Raw genomic sequence first — 17,374 nt, 5'->3', positions numbered from 1 at the left:
GACTCCACCTAAGGCAGTCTTGAAAAGTTACTGTTGCCATGCCAACTGCTTAATGAAGAGGTCTACTATTGTTTTCTTCCCTGTTTGTCTCAACTCTGCAAGAAATTTCAAAAACGATTTAGATCAATTAAATACTGCCTCCAAAACATCCTCTTTTGGATTTTCACTTTTTTTTTCATTGTTGCTCATATCCTAAACATAAGTGTTGGGTGAATTCATTCTAAAAAAGCTTGAATTCTGGTGTCAGAATTCAAAGTATCTGGCTGTATTCATTCCTGTATTCAACCAAAAGGACCCCCTGGAGAGCCAGAAGTCCATAAACCTGGATTTCTCCCCTCTGCTATCCACTGGCTATGTGTCCTTGAGCAAGTCACTCATCTTATCTGTGCCAAGTATAAATACACAGGGAAAGCCAGACTAAAAAGTTTTTAAAAGATCCAAAGCAAAAATGAGAAAAATAAGGACAATGTAACAAATTTTTCCGGAGAAGGCAATGGCACCCCACTCTAGTACTTTTGCCTGGAAAATCCCATGGACAGAGGAGCCTGGTGGGCTGCAGTCCATGGGGTCTCGAAGAGTCGGACACAACTGAGCGACTTCACTTTCACTTTTTACTTTCATGCACTGGAGAAGGAAATGGCAACCCACTCCAGTGTTCTTGCCTGGAGAATCCCAGGGATGGGGGAGCCTGGTGGGCTGCCGTCTGTGGGGTCGTGCAGAGTCGGACAAGACTGAAGTGACTTGGCGGCGGCAGCAGCAGCAACGGATTTTTCACAGAATTAAATGTATTCAGATTAGAGGATTACCCACTACTTAGAGATTATGCCCTTTCATTTATGAAATGGCAATCGTAGGCCACAATCATGGTTATATTTTTAATGGGTTTATTGGCAAACTTATATTGAGATTCAAATTTCTTGGATATATTTTTTTTTTGGCAGTGCCATGCAACTTTCAGGATTTTAGTTCCTCGAGCAGGGGTTGAACCTGGGCCACAGCAGTGAAAGAGTCCTAACCACTGGACCACCAGGAATTCCTTGTAAATGTTCTTACTATATAAACTCCCAAAGTTTGGGAAGCACTGCACTATAATATTTTAATTGTAAAAGTAACATACACGTGTTAAAGATTCAAACAGTACTACTGGGTATAAAATTAAAAATAAAACTAACTCTTCTCCACATTAACCCCAACCACGGTCTCCATAGTAATCACTATTAGTAATTTAATATGAAACATCTGAGAAATTGTTACATTTATGCAAACAGGTATATATTCATTTCCTAGAGGGGATAGTGATACTACTACTTTGTAACATGATTTGTCCTAATGATGAGATTTTACTGCTTTCAGGCCCTTTATTTTAAAATCCTAAATTTTCTTTGATCTTCTAAAATTGTATTGGGTTCCTACTAAGTGTTGAATTCCATGACTATTATGGGAAGGGATGGGCAGACAGGCCGGATGCACCAGGAAAGGAAAGATCATGTAGAAAAGAGGAGTAAGATGGCCAACAAATTAGTAATCTGGAAGGGAGGCGAAAATAAGTATGGAAATAACTCTACTATTGATTTATTCATGTTCATTCATTCATTCATAATGAAAAAGGGCTTACACATCTGTGAGGCAAGATGGAGAAACTGAGGGAAAAATCAGCCACTATTTCACAGCCATTAAATTTTCCTCTGACGTAATTCTGTGCTCTATATCCTCCTTCCACTCCCAGGAGGAAATGACAACCCACTCCAGTATTCTCGCCTAAAAATTCCCATGGACAGAGGAGCCTGGTGGGCTACAGTCCATGGGGTCACAAAGAGGTGACTGAGCACACACTCATGCCACCGAACACAGAAATGCCGATATGCCTACGACTGAGACTGCTTCTTCTTTCAACTCCTTATCAATTTTCCAACCAGTGTGACGAATATATTTCCTGATCACTCTGGGAGCTGAGCATTCTGTGATCAGGTTCTGGAAATAAGACAAAAGAAGTGACCTGTGCAACTGCTGAGTCAGGCCCTAGACGGAAGGAATAGACCCTCCAATTTGTTTATCCCTCTCTTACAGGAATGTGGATACGGATGATGTTGTTACCTGAATGGGTATCGGTGAGGAGGGTGGATGAACCTCTGGAATGAGATAAAGGTGGATAAAGAAGACTTCCGTTTACCTGTAAAATTTTTCTTAAAAAAACTTTAAGCAAATATGAAAAATGTTAGCTACTATTCATTGTAGTTGTGTGGGTACCTGAATATATATTTTTAAAAATTCTTTGTGTATCTCCATGCTTTCCAATTTTTAGATGTATAGTTTAAAAATAAATTATATTAAAAAATATAATACATTCATCAGTTGGACTATTTATAATAATTTTAGATGACATTTTGTTAAATAGCTACTGATATGGGGAAATATTCATAATAAATAAAAAATACTTGAACAATTTTCTGATAGACCTAAGAGAGATTAAGAATGGGAAAGCTGGAGTTACCCACTTAGCTCACTAATTAGCCCAATAATCTTTTACTAGATATTTTCAAAAATCCAGTCTAAAAATAATTAAAAGTAGTTTCAACCAGGAGATCTTTGAATTGGCTTGTTAACAGATCTCTTCTCTTAGAGCAGGCCTAAAACAAAAGAGACTTATGCTCTAAGTCTGATAGAGAAGTTGCTTTAACATCAGTAGGATTCCACCCACACACCCCTCTTCTTATAAATCTACAAACTGACTGAGAATATTAACATGTCACTAATAGCTGTAAGTGGCTTCTTCTGTGGTTTATAAATACTCTATAATGTGTATTATTATTTTATAATCAGAACAAAGTTCTATTTTTCAAAGCAAAAAAAGATATCCAAACGCCTAAAAATATCTTAAATTTTAGTGATCATTTTACATTAATCAAAAACACCAATGGATTATGGCTGAGTCCCTTTGCTGTTCACCTGAAACTCTCACAACATTGTTAATCGACTGTGCTCCAACACAAAATAAAAACTTAAAAACAAAAACAATAGAAGTTACACTAGTTATGTTGCTTGGTTTCACTTAAGAGGACAGGAATCTGTACTCTCAGCTAGGCCTAGATGTTGCTAGGAGCTGGCCTTGGTATTCTCCTGTTGAGCATAAAGAATCTTCACAAAACAGAAGGCGACAAGAACCCTGTCCAAAAGGGTGCCAGAGTCAAAAATAAGTGTTCACCAAATTTTGGGACACGTACCACTAAAATTGAACAGTTGATGCTGCCAAGAAATATATTTGAAGAGAAAATTTGCCTAAATCAAAGGATTTCAAACCTCTTGGGCCTAGACCCACATGAAAAAATACATGTTATGTTGAGACCCAATACATATATACATGTATAAATTTAACACAAAAGTTCCATGAAACAATGTTCCAATGAAACATCTTTACTACACGTGATTCTATTTTCTTTTGTATCTTATTTAATTTTTAATAAAGTTGGTCACTACTCACTAAATTGTTTCTCAATTCTCAGTTTGAAAAACACTGTGATACCAGGTTTTAGACATATGCAAAATCCAATTAATTAACTGAAATGGAATTAGCCATAATCTAATTAAGAGAAATGAAGAAGGGCTTCCCTGGTGGTCCAGTGGTTAAGAATCCGCCCTGCAATGCAGGGGATATTGGTTCCATCCCTGGTGCCACATGCCGTGGAGCAATTAAGCCCATGCACCACAAATAATTGAGCTTGTGAGCTACAGCTACTGAGCCCACATCCCACAACTACTGAAGCCCGCACACCTAGGGCCGACGCTTCCCCACAAGAAGAGCCATCGCAATGAGAAGCCCATGAACCAAAACTACAGAGTAGCCCCCGATCGCTGCAACTAGAGAAGGCCTGTGCACAGCCATGAAGACCCAGCACAGCCAAAAATAAACAAGTGATTTATAAAAAGAGAGAGATGAAGAAAGCTTCATCTCATCCATTCATTCATCAAGAACTATCAAGTGAGGCTCTGTTCTGAGAGCTGGGGTTGCAAAATGATGTCCCCACCTCATAGAGCTTTCATATAGAACTCTGTTGCCCAGTAAGGTTACTAGCCATGGATACTTACATTTGAATCAATTAAAGTGAAACAGAAGTAAACATTCTGTTGCATAGTCACACTAGCTGCAGTTCAAGTGCACTTGTGGTCTAGTGGCTGTGGTGTTGGACACAGCAGATAGAGAACATTTCCACCGTCACATAAAGTTCTTTGGGACAGTTCCGCCCTAAAGCAAAGAAACATAAGCTAGGATGTACTCCTGTGGCCATTCCTCTCTACTGGCTGCCTGCAAGATGGATGTGATGGCTGGAGTTCCAGCACCTATTGTAGACCATATGGATGATGGAGAAGAAAGGAAGAGACTGGATCTGCGATGCCTATGAAGCCACCATGGCTTCATAATTCCAGTCTGACTGTACCCCTCAACAATGAAAAAATGTTGCCTGCCACATCAGTAATCAAAGGATGTTGCAGTCACCAAGCCACTACAGCCACCTTGGACAATGAACCCGGAGTCAACTCAGAATGAAGACAAACCGCTGTTAAGCCCTCAGCCACTGCAGCAGCAGCACCCCCCTGTCCCCCCAACCACCTTCCCACCCAATGATATACCCTGTGGAGACCCAGGATGAGAAAACAGGACACTGGCCCCAGATAGCTGAGGTATGTATTAAAGGAATGATTTCAGTGAACCCAGACTCTTGCATCTTCCCATACAAAGAAAAGCTCTATTTTCCTTAACTTGAGATACTTGGTTATCTTTAGCTAACACTAATCTTTTGTTGTTCCCACTACCTGGTCTTTGTTGTAAGATGTCCTATCTATCCTGGCTCCTGTTTATTTAACTTATATGCAGAGTACATCACGTGAAATGCCTGGCTGGATAAAGCACAAGCTGGAATCAAGATTGCCAGGAGAAATATCAATAACCTCAGATATGCAGATGACACCACCCTTATGGCAGAAAGCAAAGAGGAACTAAAGAGCCTCTTAATGAAAGTGAAAGAGGAGAGTGAAAAAGCTGGCTTAAAACTCAACATTCAAAAAACTAAGATCATGGCATCTGGTCCCATCACTTCATGGCAAATAGATGGGGAAATACTGGAAACACTAACAGACTTAATTTTCTTAGGCTCCAAAATCATTGCAAATGGTGACTGCAGTCATGAAATTAAAAGACGCTGGCTCCTTGGAAGAAAAGCTATGACCAACCTAGACCACATATTAAAAAGCAGAGACATTACTTTGCTGACAAAGGTTCGCCTAGTCAAAGTTATGGTTTTTCTAGTAGTCATGTATGAATGTGACAGTTGGACTATAAAGGATGAGTGCCAAAGAATTGATGCTTTTTAAGTGTGGTGTTGGAGAAGCCTCTTGAGAGTCCCTTGGACTGTAAGAAGACCAAATCAGTCAATCCTAAAGGAAATCAGTCCTGAATATTCATTGGAAGGACCGGTGCTGAAGCTGAAGCTCCAATACTTTGGCCAGCTGATGGGAAGAACTGACTCACTGGAAAAGACCCTGATGCTGGGAAAGATTAAAGGCAGGAGGAGAAGGGGAATGTGAGCTTTCCCATAAAAAGAAAAGCTCTACTTTCCTTGAGATACTTGGTTATTTTTAGCTAACACTAACCTTTTGATGTTCCCACTAACTGGTCTTTGTTGCAAGAACTCCTATCTATCCTGGCTCCTGCTTATTTAACTCATATGCAGAGTACATCATGTGAAATGCTGGGAGGATGAGATGGTTGAATGGCATCACCGACTCGATGGACATGAGTTTGAGCAAACTCCAAGAACTGGTGGTGGACAGGGAAGCCTGGTGTGCTTCAGGCCATGGGGTTGCAAAGAATTGGACACAACTGAGCAACTGAACAGAACTGATCCTGGCTCCTCCCTTACTTCTTTGGAGCAGATTGTCAGAGCTATATGAGAGGTTGTGTCCCAGGCTTACGTTCTCAGTTTAGTTGGCCAAGTAAAACCTAATTCTTAACTTTCAGGTTCTACATTTTTTTTTCCAGCCAATACCCTTGACTTTTTTTTTAAATAAAGAGAAAATAAACTCTCATGTGTTTAAGCCATGTAGTCAATCCCTAAAAAGTGAGGACCCTCGTGAGCTGCTTTTTTCATGTGAGTACTTGTGTGAAGAGATCAAAAGACAGTCTTTGAAATCTCTTTAATTGCAAGAGATGCCAAACTGTAAAATTTGGGACAATCTTAGATTTGTTAGAAATCACTGCTGTAAGGAATGAAATGCAATAAAAAAACATTCAAATGATGCCTAAGTAAAAGCCAATTAGCTGGAATAAAAGTCAAATCCTCGAAGTTTTGTCAGTGGGTTCTAAGTGGTGCCTAATCTTCTCGCAACTATTGGTATCATTGGTGTTCTAAGCAGATATTGTCAAGGTACAACATAGATTCTGTAGACCATAAGAGGGAGCTTAGAAAATATTCTGAAATTTAAATCAGATTTTCCAAAGGTTTTTAGAATTATCTAGTCACAGAATTATCATTACCTACCAAATATGACCCTGAGATTGAAATCTTTTATGGACACAAGTTGAATTCTTTCAGGAATCCACTATGACTGTTGTGAGTTAACAGAAGGTTTTTAGCACAGTATGTGCGCTCAGTTGCTCAGTAGTGTCAGACTGTGACCCTGAGGACTGCCAAGGATTTTTCTATCAAAAATACTGAAATGGGTTACCATTTCCTGCCCTAGGGGATCTTCCCAACTCAGGAATCTACCCTGTGTCTCCTGCATTGGCAAGCAGATTCTTGACCACTGAGTCAGCTGGGAATTCTTTAAATACAGTATACATCGACTAAATCCTCCAAATATTTCCAAATAAAATAGGGTTAATGGAATAGTTTCAGGAGTATTTTGAAAAGTAATAAAATTTGGAAACAATTATGCACCCAAGTTCAACCAATATTTACTGATAAACTATTGATGATGCTAGTCATTTTTCATTATTTTAACTTCCCAAAACTCTTTAACTCACAAAAATTGCATTCTATACTTAGACTTAGGGAGTCTGACTTTCCCAAAGCCACAGGACAAGTACCAGATAAACCCAAGACTTCAGGCTAGGGTGCTTTGATTCTAATCTCTTCAGTACTCTTTTTCACTGCGGCTGTCTTACAAAACTTGGCGGGCGCGGGGGGAGGGGGGGGGTAGTTTTTAATTGAACATAAAACCAGAAAGGAGTAGAGGGAAAAATGTTTGATGGTACTGTATGAGTGATGGGAATGGTTCTGAATAATTTGAAAAGTTAAAGTTGAGGAAAATAATTAACTTGTGATATACCTGGGATAATAATGTTCCATTCACACATCTCAGAAATAATCAAGAGGTTTCAGCGATCCTTAGTGGATCATTTATCCGTTTGTTTTCAAATCCCCTTCATTCCAGTTTTAGCCTTTTTTCAGGTATCCGCAGGGTTCCCTGGGGGTGTCCAGTACAGCCCCAGGATCCCTTTTCCAGGCTCCTTTTCATTTTGACTCCTCCATTACTGACTTGTGCCCTACTCTTTCTCAACAGTTGCCCTCCCTTATTCTATGGAATGCTTTATTGCTGCATATGGGGAAATTTGTTAATATGTTATAACTGCCTAATTTTTTATTTATCAGAATGAAATTTTCTGTGAGGATAGAACTGGATTTAACTTGTTCACAATTGGGACCTCAGTGCTAGGGACACAGCAGAGCAAATATATTTGTGGAATGGAAGAACCTCTCCGATTTCATACTCATTTGCCTTTAAACCAAAGATGTCACTAAACCGGTCATTTTTTTTTTTCTCAGTACCGAGTAATTGAGTCTAAAGTCCAAATAAAATTTGGGCAGGTGGAAAGCGCCTTCTTTGTATGTTTAACCTAGCTCCTGGGTTATTATTTTAACTACACTTTATTTTTATTTTTTAAATTAATTTACTTCAACTACACTTTAAAGTGACAACACATCCTTTTTTTCAAACAAAGGACCTAATTCTAGACTAAGCGCAAAACAGAAACTGCCTTAGAAACCACAAGCTTTCAAATACGGGACCAAACTGAGAGATAGGAAAGCTGTGCAAACTTCCTTGACAGCTTCCTTCCTTCCCAAGCCCCTTTCCAGACTCTACGCCCCCCACTATCATTCCCAGGGGGCAGGCAGGCCGAGGTGGGTCCCACAGACCGGACTTGGCTCCGCCCCACAAAGGAATCAGGAAACTCGAAGTGGGGCGGCCTTAGGACAAGCGCTGAAAAGTTCTCTGAGGTCCTCAGAGATCACAGGGGCTGGTCACAAGCCAAGTCCTCTGCCCTCATCGTCAAGGGAACCCTCCGTAAACACAAAGTCCTTCACAGCAGCTGACGCTTTCAGTTCCCAGAAACAGCGGGAGCTGCGCGGCACCAGGCCTGGAGCGGAAACTTGAGGAGATTTCATCTAAGCCCCACCCGGGCGGCACCTACCAGGGCCGACCCTGGGGTGTCGCGAGCGGCCGGGCCCCAGGCGCCGCCTCCACCACTCAGGACCGGGGAGCGTCTTCCTCCTCCCACCCCCGCGCGCTCCTCACCTACCATTCCTCTCCCTTGCGCCGTCCGGCATTTTCCCTCCGCCCCACCCCCTCCTCTGCCTTCCCCTTTCCCAGGGCCGCCGGGCGGGCCCGGGGTGGAACGCGCGGCCCGGTACCCCGATGCCAAGTCCCCGGATGCGGCCCTCCCCTCCCCCACGGCCCGCACTGCGGCCCCGCCCCTCGCGCAGCTCTGCGTGACGCGTCACCCCTCGCGGCGCTTCCGGAGGCGCCGCGCGCGATGACGTAGAGGGACGTGCCCTCTATATGAGGTCGGGGAGCGGCAGAGTCGGCCTTTTCCGCCCGCTCCCCCCTCCCCCCGAGCGCCGCTCCGGCCGCACTGCGCTCGCTCTGAGCTTCGGGCTCCTGCTAAGCCAGCGCCGCTGTCGCCTCCCTCCAGTCGCCATCATGATCATCTACCGGGACCTCATTAGCCGTGAGTCGGGACTGCACTGCTCCTCACAAGGCGCGCAGGGCACGCGGCGGCATATGGGTGGAGACGGGGGGCCGGTCGCCGCCTCTGCCGCCGCTGTCGTGGGTCTGAGTAGGGGCGCTGCTTGGGGGCGCGCGCCGGGGCCCGGGGCGCCCGGGGAGGGGCGGCGCGGCGCGGGAAATGGCGCCCGCTCGGGCCGCGGGCGCCTCGTGACGGGTGGATCTGTGTCCCCGAGCAGATGACGAGATGTTCTCCGACATCTACAAGATCCGGGAGGTCGCGGACGGGCTGTGTCTGGAGGTGGAGGGGAAGGTGAGTCGGCCGGGCAGGGGCCACGGCCCCGTCCGCGGCACAGGGGGGAGACGAGGGCGGGCGGGCTCGGATTTCCGCCGCTCCCCCGCCCGAGGTTGTGCAATCCTCTCCGTTGCCTCCTGGCGGAGGAGACTCTCTTTCCGGGCTCGGGTTTTTCTAGAAAACTGGAGGCGGAGCTGAGCCTGGAAATAGGTCCGCCGCTTCGACGCCCATCCTCCCTCCCAGGCTGTCCGGGACAGACAGGTTGTCTCCGGTTTGGGCGACCCAAGCGTTTTATCGTTTGCCCGGTTTTTCTTTGCTCAGCAACCCGACAGCCCATGCAAAACTTCCACCGGGTTGTAAAATGACCCCTTTTTCGTTTGGGCCAACGAAGAGTTGTGGAACTGAGATGTTTCAGGGGAAAGAAGGGCATAGATTTTTTTCTCCCCCCATATTGTTCATGGTTTTGAACGAGAATTAAGTGTTGAAGGATGACGGATGAGAGGGCTGCCAGCATAGATTCTTCGATGCGTTTATGGTAAGGTCGAGGTTGTGTTAGCGAGTAAACTTTTCTTAATGCAGATGGTCAGTAGGACAGAGGGTAACATCGATGACTCGCTCATTGGTGGAAATGCCTCCGCTGAAGGCCCCGAGGGCGAAGGTACCGAAAGCACAGTAATCACTGGTGTCGACATTGTCATGAACCATCACTTGCAGGAAACCAGCTTCACAAAAGAAGCCTACAAGAAGTACATCAAAGATTACATGAAGTCGTAAGTGATACTGACACACCCAACTGATGTCTGAAAATCCTATAGGATTTAGGGGTTGGCTTCCTTTGAGATTTTTTAACAGCAGGCGTGCTTGTCAAAGGCTTTTTTCCTATTGATGAGCACAGAAGGGGGACTGCTTTTTTATAAATATGAGGATACTGGCGGGTGCAGTGTGGTTTTACTTTTTTTTAGAATAGTCCTTTGGTACAGAATAAGCTGAGGTGAAATTCAAAGTTAGGAACAGCCTTAAAACATCCCTCGTATGAGTTAGTAATCTCCGGTGATATTTTGGTGGTTTCAGTTTGGAACTTTTACTGAATGGAAACTTTGCTCAGAACTGATGAATGTGTCAATATGTTGTTTTAGAATCAAAGGGAAACTTGAAGAACAGAGACCAGAAAGAGTAAAACCTTTTATGACAGGGGCTGCAGAACAAATCAAGCACATCCTTGCTAATTTCAAAAACTATCAGGTAAATAACTTTAAAATATTTGGATCAAAGGATTGTATAATTTTAACTGAGCAAAACATGAGTTACTTGATGAGCCTCTGATGTAATTAAGTTGGAGTTATTTTTCTGTGTTTTGAGCAGTTTAAATACTTTACAGATTTTACTTCAGCAGTGTGGGCTGTAGCGAGTTGCCTTCTCTGCTCCCAAGCAAGAGTGTTTCCAGATCTTGTCTTCTGCTTCCAAAATCTTACTCGACTCAATATTTCCCAGTTCTTTGGAATTACTTGTTTACTCCGAACTAGTCTTCTGGTTTTCTTTTTACAATACCAGTGTGTCTTGTTGCCACTGAAGCTCTTTCTGATCTGAGCTTGTCCTGTGGAGAAACTCCAGTGACTTTCTTTTACTGAACACAACCTGGTTTTCACACATCCTCTGGCCATATACTTCTCATGGCATGTGCTCTTCTCATTGGTGGCCTTGTGTTCTCTTGTGCTTGACTTTGTAAACAGCCTTGTTTGTAGGGTTTAGACTGAGATGTGTGGGGTTAGCTTTCCAGGGAGCGCAGTGTCCCTGGATTGCTCTGAACTCCTAACATTTGGTTATTAGTACTTTGCATGAACTGAAGTTTGATTAGTGAGCATTTTCCTCATCAGAACTCATTAGTTGCTGACTAAATAGTGCCTTGATTAGATATTGGTGTTCTGAATCCTTCGATTTATTGTGTTTTGATACAGTGCATTCCTGTATAATCTAATTCTGGGTATTTGTTTGCTTCCTAAGTTCTTTATTGGTGAAAACATGAATCCAGATGGCATGGTTGCTCTGCTGGACTACCGTGAGGATGGTGTAACCCCATATATGATTTTCTTTAAGGATGGTTTAGAGATGGAAAAATGTGTAAGTATAAAGAAGTGGGTTGAAATCAGTCATGTAAAAATAGAGGTATTACAACCTTTAACAAATAAACCACTTAATGATAATATTGGCAGCTGGTTGGAAAGGCCATGATGTTACTAGCTTTTAGTAAATACAATTTAGAGCAGGCTGCTGACCTGATAGGCTAGTTGCTTCAGTAAAATTAAATGAATGTGTGCTGGGCAAGGAACTGCTAAAGGAGAAATCAAGCCACTCATTTATCGTGGCTTTCAGCAGCTTCCATGTAAATTAGCAGTAAGATAAATTTAAGGCTACACTAGGGAATTCCCTGGTGGTCCAGTGGTTAGGACTCTGGGCTGCCACTGCCAAGGGCCGGGGTTTAGCACTGGGTTGGGAAAGTAAAACAAGCTGCTTGGTGCAAAAACAATCTACCCTAAACAGGGTCGGGGCAGCAGTGACCACAAATGTCAAAGGACAGTACAGATGTCTTGCCAAAGGGATTATTCAAAGAATGTGTGAGGTTTTTGTTGGAACAGGGTGGGTGGGCCTTCTGAGAATGCTTCTCTGACTTGGTAAGGATGGTTGTGCATCCACTGATAGACCTTGAACAGTCGGCAGTTGTTCCTTTGGTTTGCACTAGGATGCAAAAGCAACATCCCCGCGCTTTCTGTCTGTCTGTGTGTGTGACAGCTCGGATTGAATAGGGGAGTACATCTGAAGCCTAGAAATGTGAGCTACTTTCATGCCAGAAAGGGGTGTTAATGGGCTCTTCCTTGTTTTCCCAGTAACAAAGTTGGCAGTTACTTTGGATCAATCACCTGTCGTCATAACTGGCTGGCCACTGCTTTTCATCCACACAACACCAGGACTTAGACAGATGGGACTGATGTCATCTCGAGCTCTTCATTTGTTTTGAACGTTGATTTATTTGGAGCGGAGGCATTGTTTTTGAGAAAAACGTGTCATGTAGGTTGTCTAAAAATAAAACGCATTTAAACTCATTGGAAAGAATGCCTCTTAGTTTAATATGTCATGTCTAAATCCATCCTTGTAGCCTTCCTGGAGCAGCTAGAGTCTGGTTGTAGCCTACCACTAGAAAGCACCTTCAGATAACGTCTACAGTGAAACCACTTCCGGGACTTGGAATATACAAGAATCAGAAGTAACTGAGTGGAGTAAAGGGAAAGACCATGCTCATGACAGTGCCAACCAACACTTGAAGTGGATTGCTTACACATTTCATCACCTACAAACGGAAGTGGTTAATCTGGAAGTTTACAAAAGAATAAAGAGAGACTAACACAGTTGGAAGCAAAGTACTGTCTGAGCTTATTTTAGAGCTGAGTTCTAGAGAAATCTAGACATCTGGAATACTTCTGTCAAACTCCTTGGAACAGGGATGACAGACTGGCTCGCCCACCACCTGTTTTGTGGCTAAGGTGGTGCTTACATTTTTTAAGTGGTTCACAATAGCTTATGGGACATGAAAAAATAAAGTTTGTGTCCAGTTTTACTAGGGCACTACCATGCCCTGTATTGGCTGGTACTGCCTGGTTCTGACATTGCAAGAACAGATCAGTGACAGATCTAAGGGTCTCCTGAGAGCCCTGAGGTACCCATGTGGCCCTTTATAGGAAAGATTTATGGGCCATTGTTTGAAAAGATGAAGTTTATAAATGGACTGTGGAGTAGTTGGTGGGCAGAGAGAGAAACAAATGCTCTATCTGTAAAAAGGTGTGGGTATCAATATGAAAATGCATCTATTTGACAGACCTGAAGCAGTTACTGTCTGCTAAGGTTTCCACTACAGATGCAAGAAAAACATCCTCGCGCTTTCTGCCTGTCTTGATTGTGGCAGCCCAGATTGAATGGGGGAATACAGGGCGAAACTTGGAACCTTACAACCAAGTGACATCCAGAGCCCGTGGTACGGTGCAGAGCCTCAGACAGGTTGGTAGTGCCCCCTGGTGACAGTCTAAATAATTGTTTGGAAACTGCAGTCATGCTTAGGGCAATTCTAAGCATTCTGTTGTTAAGTAGTGTAGATAACATGCCAGTGATATAGGAGGCCACTTACCTCTGAAATGTACTAATGGGAGACTTTTCAGGCAGGGGTCAGTGCTATGAAGGTGACAATCATAGTGGGAGAAGTAACATAAGCTGTGAGCTTGCATGGAAAAGGCTGGAAGAATGAATAGCAATATAGAGACTATAGGAAGTGAAGAGTCCAAGTCGTTGCCTAAGAAGGCTTATTTTGGATCGTTCTCTAGTTGGTGTCATCTGGGTCAAGATAGTGTGCAAGAATAACAGGTGGTAGGTACTTACTGTACACATCAGAAGGCATGTGTTTTGTGTCACGTCTAGGAAGCGGAAGCTGAAAAGGAAGGAGATTATGTGGGTATCTGGGAGCGAAGCATGCCAGGCAAAAGAGCAGCATGTTGAAGTAGAGTGTGGTTGACAGGTTCAGGGGACAAAGTGGCCAGGATGCTGGGCCCAAGACAGCAGGAGGACCTGAGCTACAGAAGTGCACAGGAAAAGAAACCAAATCACACAGAAGCCCCAAGAGGGGAAGGGTGTGTGTGGAAGGGTGATGTGATCTGATCTAAAGGGTCATTTTGGGTGCTGGGAGGCCAGGTAAAAGCAAAGAGAACAGTGATGTATAATACGAAAGACAGTAATTGAGATAAGCACAGATGCTCATATCTCAAAGCTATGGCAGCTTGATATAGAGATATTGAGTGTAGTTCTGGGGTGCATGCTGTCTATTGAGGGCTACTGCAAAAGAAATGCTGAATGCTGTTTTCAATTGTGACCTTTTTTTTCCTAGAGAAGGAGAAATTTTCTCTGGATTTTGTTCGATTTCTGAAATCAGGTACTAGTGTGGCTACGTCTTTTCTAAAAGCAAAGTTGTCTAGAAGGATGTCTGCTGGGACAAATGTATGACATTTGAAGCTAAAACACTGAGTGAGGTGACCTAGACGGGATGGACTCAGCCCTCCAATGCAGAGATTGGTCAACATGATGAACCTACAAAGTGATTAAGAGGGAACTGCCTTTGATGTAGGAAAACCAAGGGAGAGGCCGCCTGGAGGCCCAGTGGACAGCATTTTAGGAAGGAGCAGGTCCACAGGGTTACCTGTTGTAAATGGGTCAAGTAAGATGAGGACTGAGAATGGTAGACTTGGCAGGGGTTGGGTTTCAGTTGTAGGGAAGAAAACAAGATTGGCTCAAGAGAACATCAAACTCAGGCAGCACGGTGCCCATGAGATGTAATAATTCAAGCAGTACATGTTTTTATTACATGTGTGTCTGCTTAAGCTATAGATATGTAAGTAACTCATTTGAGCCATTAGACATGATTTTCTTAAAATCTAATTAGGGGACTTCTCTGGTGGTCCAGTGGCTAAGACTTCACTCCCAATGCAAGGGGCCTGGATTTGATCCCTGGTCAGGGAACTTGATCCCGTAAGTGATGTCTTCTGCTACTGTGAGGGCATGTTTTCAACTACCAGCAAATTCTAACTTACTGTTTGAGAGCTTGTACATAGTGGGCTTCCCTGGTGGCCCAGACGTCTTACGGTAGTTCGAATGCCACAACTAAAGATCCCACATGCTGAAACTTAAGACCCAGAGTAGCCATATAAATATTAAAAAAAAAGAAAACTAGGTCACTGGTAAATGTTGCATTGATGTAAATTCCATCTGAACTGCAGGGTTTAGGGTTTAACCAATAACTACAACTACACTGGCAAAACTGCAAGAAGAGCAGCAAAAATCTCAACCAACTTGAAAAAAGTCCTGATAACAAAGCCTCCTTGTAAAGTTCTGACCATCTGCGTGCATGTGCTTGGAGCTGCGACCTGGGCTAGCAGCCAGAACCCTCTCAGTAATGGAATTTAAACCAGGGTACTTGAATTAACTGACACGACGTCTTACTGACTGGTGACTTGCATTTAGGTCATACCATACAACTCTTAGTTCTATGAGAAAAGTCTGGCTAATGACCCCCTCGTAGGCCACAAGCCTTTTCTTGCAAAAGCTCATTTTGTGGCAATTGGTGCCAGTTAACCACAGACTTTGTCCATAAGAACTGAGGGCCCAACTTGCTGGTTTGGGGCTAGATTTACGACCGTCTGGGGCTGTGAACGATACTTAAAAATCACCGCACTGAAAAAGTTTTCTTTGGATACTGTATAAAAATGTGCACTACTTGGGATATTTGGTTCTTTCTATAGCCTTTAATATTAATATTATTCCAAAGGAAAAGTCCTTGACTAAAGGACTTTAACATACACAAGAAAAAGATGCTATGCACTTTTCATTGAATTAAAGCAGCTGCTGTGACAGCCATCTTGATAGATGTTGCAGATAAAGTTTAAAATGATTATAATGCTGGTAGTTTATATTTATCCCACTGAAGTCCTTCAGGTCCATCCTTTGGTTCAGTGGTGGTTTGGTGGACTGCATGCATGTTGGCTGTCCAAAACAGATTTCCGATACTGTGGGGGCATGTTTTCAACTACCAGCAAATTCCAATTTATTTTTTGAGAGCTTGTACACTGTGGGCTTCCCTGGTGTCTCAGATGGTAAAGAATTGGCCTGCAATGCGGGAGACCTGGGTTTAATCCCTGGGTCGGGAAGATCCCCTGGAGTAGGAAATGGCAACCCACTCCAGTATACTTACCTGAAGAATCCCCACGGACAGAGGAGCCTGGCGGGCTTCAGTCCATGGAGTCACAAAAAGTCAGACACAACTGAGTGACGTGGATTTGTGCTGCTAAAAATCACTGAAAGCCTCAAGTGGATGTGGTTTTAGCAGGAGTCCATACAATTCAGTGAGAAAAATGCCAACTATGAGCCTGGGGGAGGGGTTGGGATTTTTTCCAAAGTAACTGCTTGCTCAAAAATTTTTCCTTCAGTGACCTCCCCACTCCTGCCCCAGGGCACACCTGACATCTGTTTTCCTTTATGTATGCGTGGTGCTCTTTTCTGAGCTTTGAGGTAGAGTAGGGAGGGGGAGTACCATAAGCTGTGCTTTTGCATATATGACTCACAATTTAGGAGAAATGAGAATTCATACCAGGCGACTCACTTGTGTATGTTGAAGTCCTTCACTCCAGGACTTTTCCTTTGGAGTAGTGCAGTGTTAAAGGTTATAGAGAGAAACAAATATCCAAAGGAGTAGCTCACTGGGAGAGGGCCAAGGCCACAATCACTCGTCAAAAGATTACGGTATTGTAACTTCCCTGGTGGTTCAGTGGTTAAGACTACTTCCAATGCAGGGAGCAAGGGTTTGATCCCTGGTTGGGGAACTAAAATCCCATATGCTGTGCAGTGTGGCCAAGACAATTAAAAAAAAAAAAATTGCACTATTTATTAAAAAAATAAAATTAGAGCTACCTTATGATCCAGCAATATCACTCCTGGTCATATATCTAGAGAAAACAAACTTGGAAAGATATATGCACCCCAATGCAGCACTATTTACAATAGCGAAGACATGGAAGGAACCTAAATGTCCATCCGTGGGTGAATGGACAAAGATGCCATAATGTATGTATATGTGTGTGTATCTATACATACACGGTGGAATATTAGTTATAAAAAGAATGCAATGCCATTTGCAGCAACATGAATGGACCTAGAGATTATCACACTGAATGAACTAATAGCCAAATACCATGACATTGCTTATATGTGGAATCTTTAAAAATGGCGTAAATGAAGTTATTTTCAAAACAGTCACAGGTGCAAAGAACAAACTTGCAGCTACCAGTGGGGAAAGGCCAGGAGGGATAAATCAGGAGATTGGGATTGACAGAAAATAGGTACTAGGAACCTACTGTATAGCACAGAGAAGTCTACTCAATATTCTAATTACCTACATTGGGACAGAATCTAAAAGAGTGGTGGTGCTTTAGTCACCAAGTTGCGTCTGACTCTTGCGACCCCATGGACTAGCCCGCCAGGCTCCTCTCCATG

The 17,374-nt window shown here is 43.3% G+C and overlaps 2 protein-coding genes and 2 non-coding genes across 4 annotated transcripts in view; 3 read left to right on the top strand and 1 right to left on the bottom strand.

Annotated features, from left to right (window-relative positions):
- SLC25A30 (solute carrier family 25 member 30) overlaps positions 1 to 8,595 on the bottom strand; it is an 89,344-nt gene extending 80,749 nt beyond the window's left edge. Inside the window, exon 1 of the mRNA XM_043478256.1 lies at positions 8,576 to 8,595. Within this exon, the coding sequence (XP_043334191.1) occupies positions 8,576 to 8,578 (3 nt within the window). The 5' untranslated portion in view covers positions 8,579 to 8,595. The remainder of the gene's footprint in view (positions 1 to 8,575) is intronic.
- Positions 8,596 to 8,796: 201 nt separating this feature from the next.
- On the top strand, positions 8,797 to 12,393 carry TPT1 (tumor protein, translationally-controlled 1). Its single transcript, XM_043478259.1, has 6 exons — positions 8,797 to 9,004; positions 9,240 to 9,313; positions 9,875 to 10,065; positions 10,432 to 10,537; positions 11,297 to 11,413; positions 12,178 to 12,393. The coding sequence occupies exons 1-6, from the start codon at positions 8,836 to 8,838 to the stop codon at positions 12,178 to 12,180; spliced, it is 660 nt and encodes a 219-aa protein (XP_043334194.1). The 5' UTR covers positions 8,797 to 8,835; the 3' UTR covers positions 12,181 to 12,393.
- On the top strand, positions 11,977 to 12,108 carry LOC122447689. Its single transcript, XR_006271346.1, has one exon. It is a non-coding gene; the product is annotated as a small nucleolar RNA SNORA31 (small nucleolar RNA).
- Positions 12,394 to 13,146: 753 nt separating the features above from the next.
- Positions 13,147 to 13,276, top strand: LOC122447690. Its single transcript, XR_006271347.1, has one exon. It is a non-coding gene; the product is annotated as a small nucleolar RNA SNORA31 (small nucleolar RNA).
- The last annotated feature ends 4,098 nt before the right edge of the window (positions 13,277 to 17,374 follow it).

This window comes from Cervus canadensis, chromosome 9, assembly GCF_019320065.1.
Source record: "Cervus canadensis isolate Bull #8, Minnesota chromosome 9, ASM1932006v1, whole genome shotgun sequence".
NCBI classification, from domain to species: Eukaryota; Metazoa; Chordata; class Mammalia; order Artiodactyla; family Cervidae; genus Cervus; species Cervus canadensis.
Note: the sequence above shows the minus strand (reverse complement) of the source record. Positions and strands in the feature narration are given on the sequence as shown.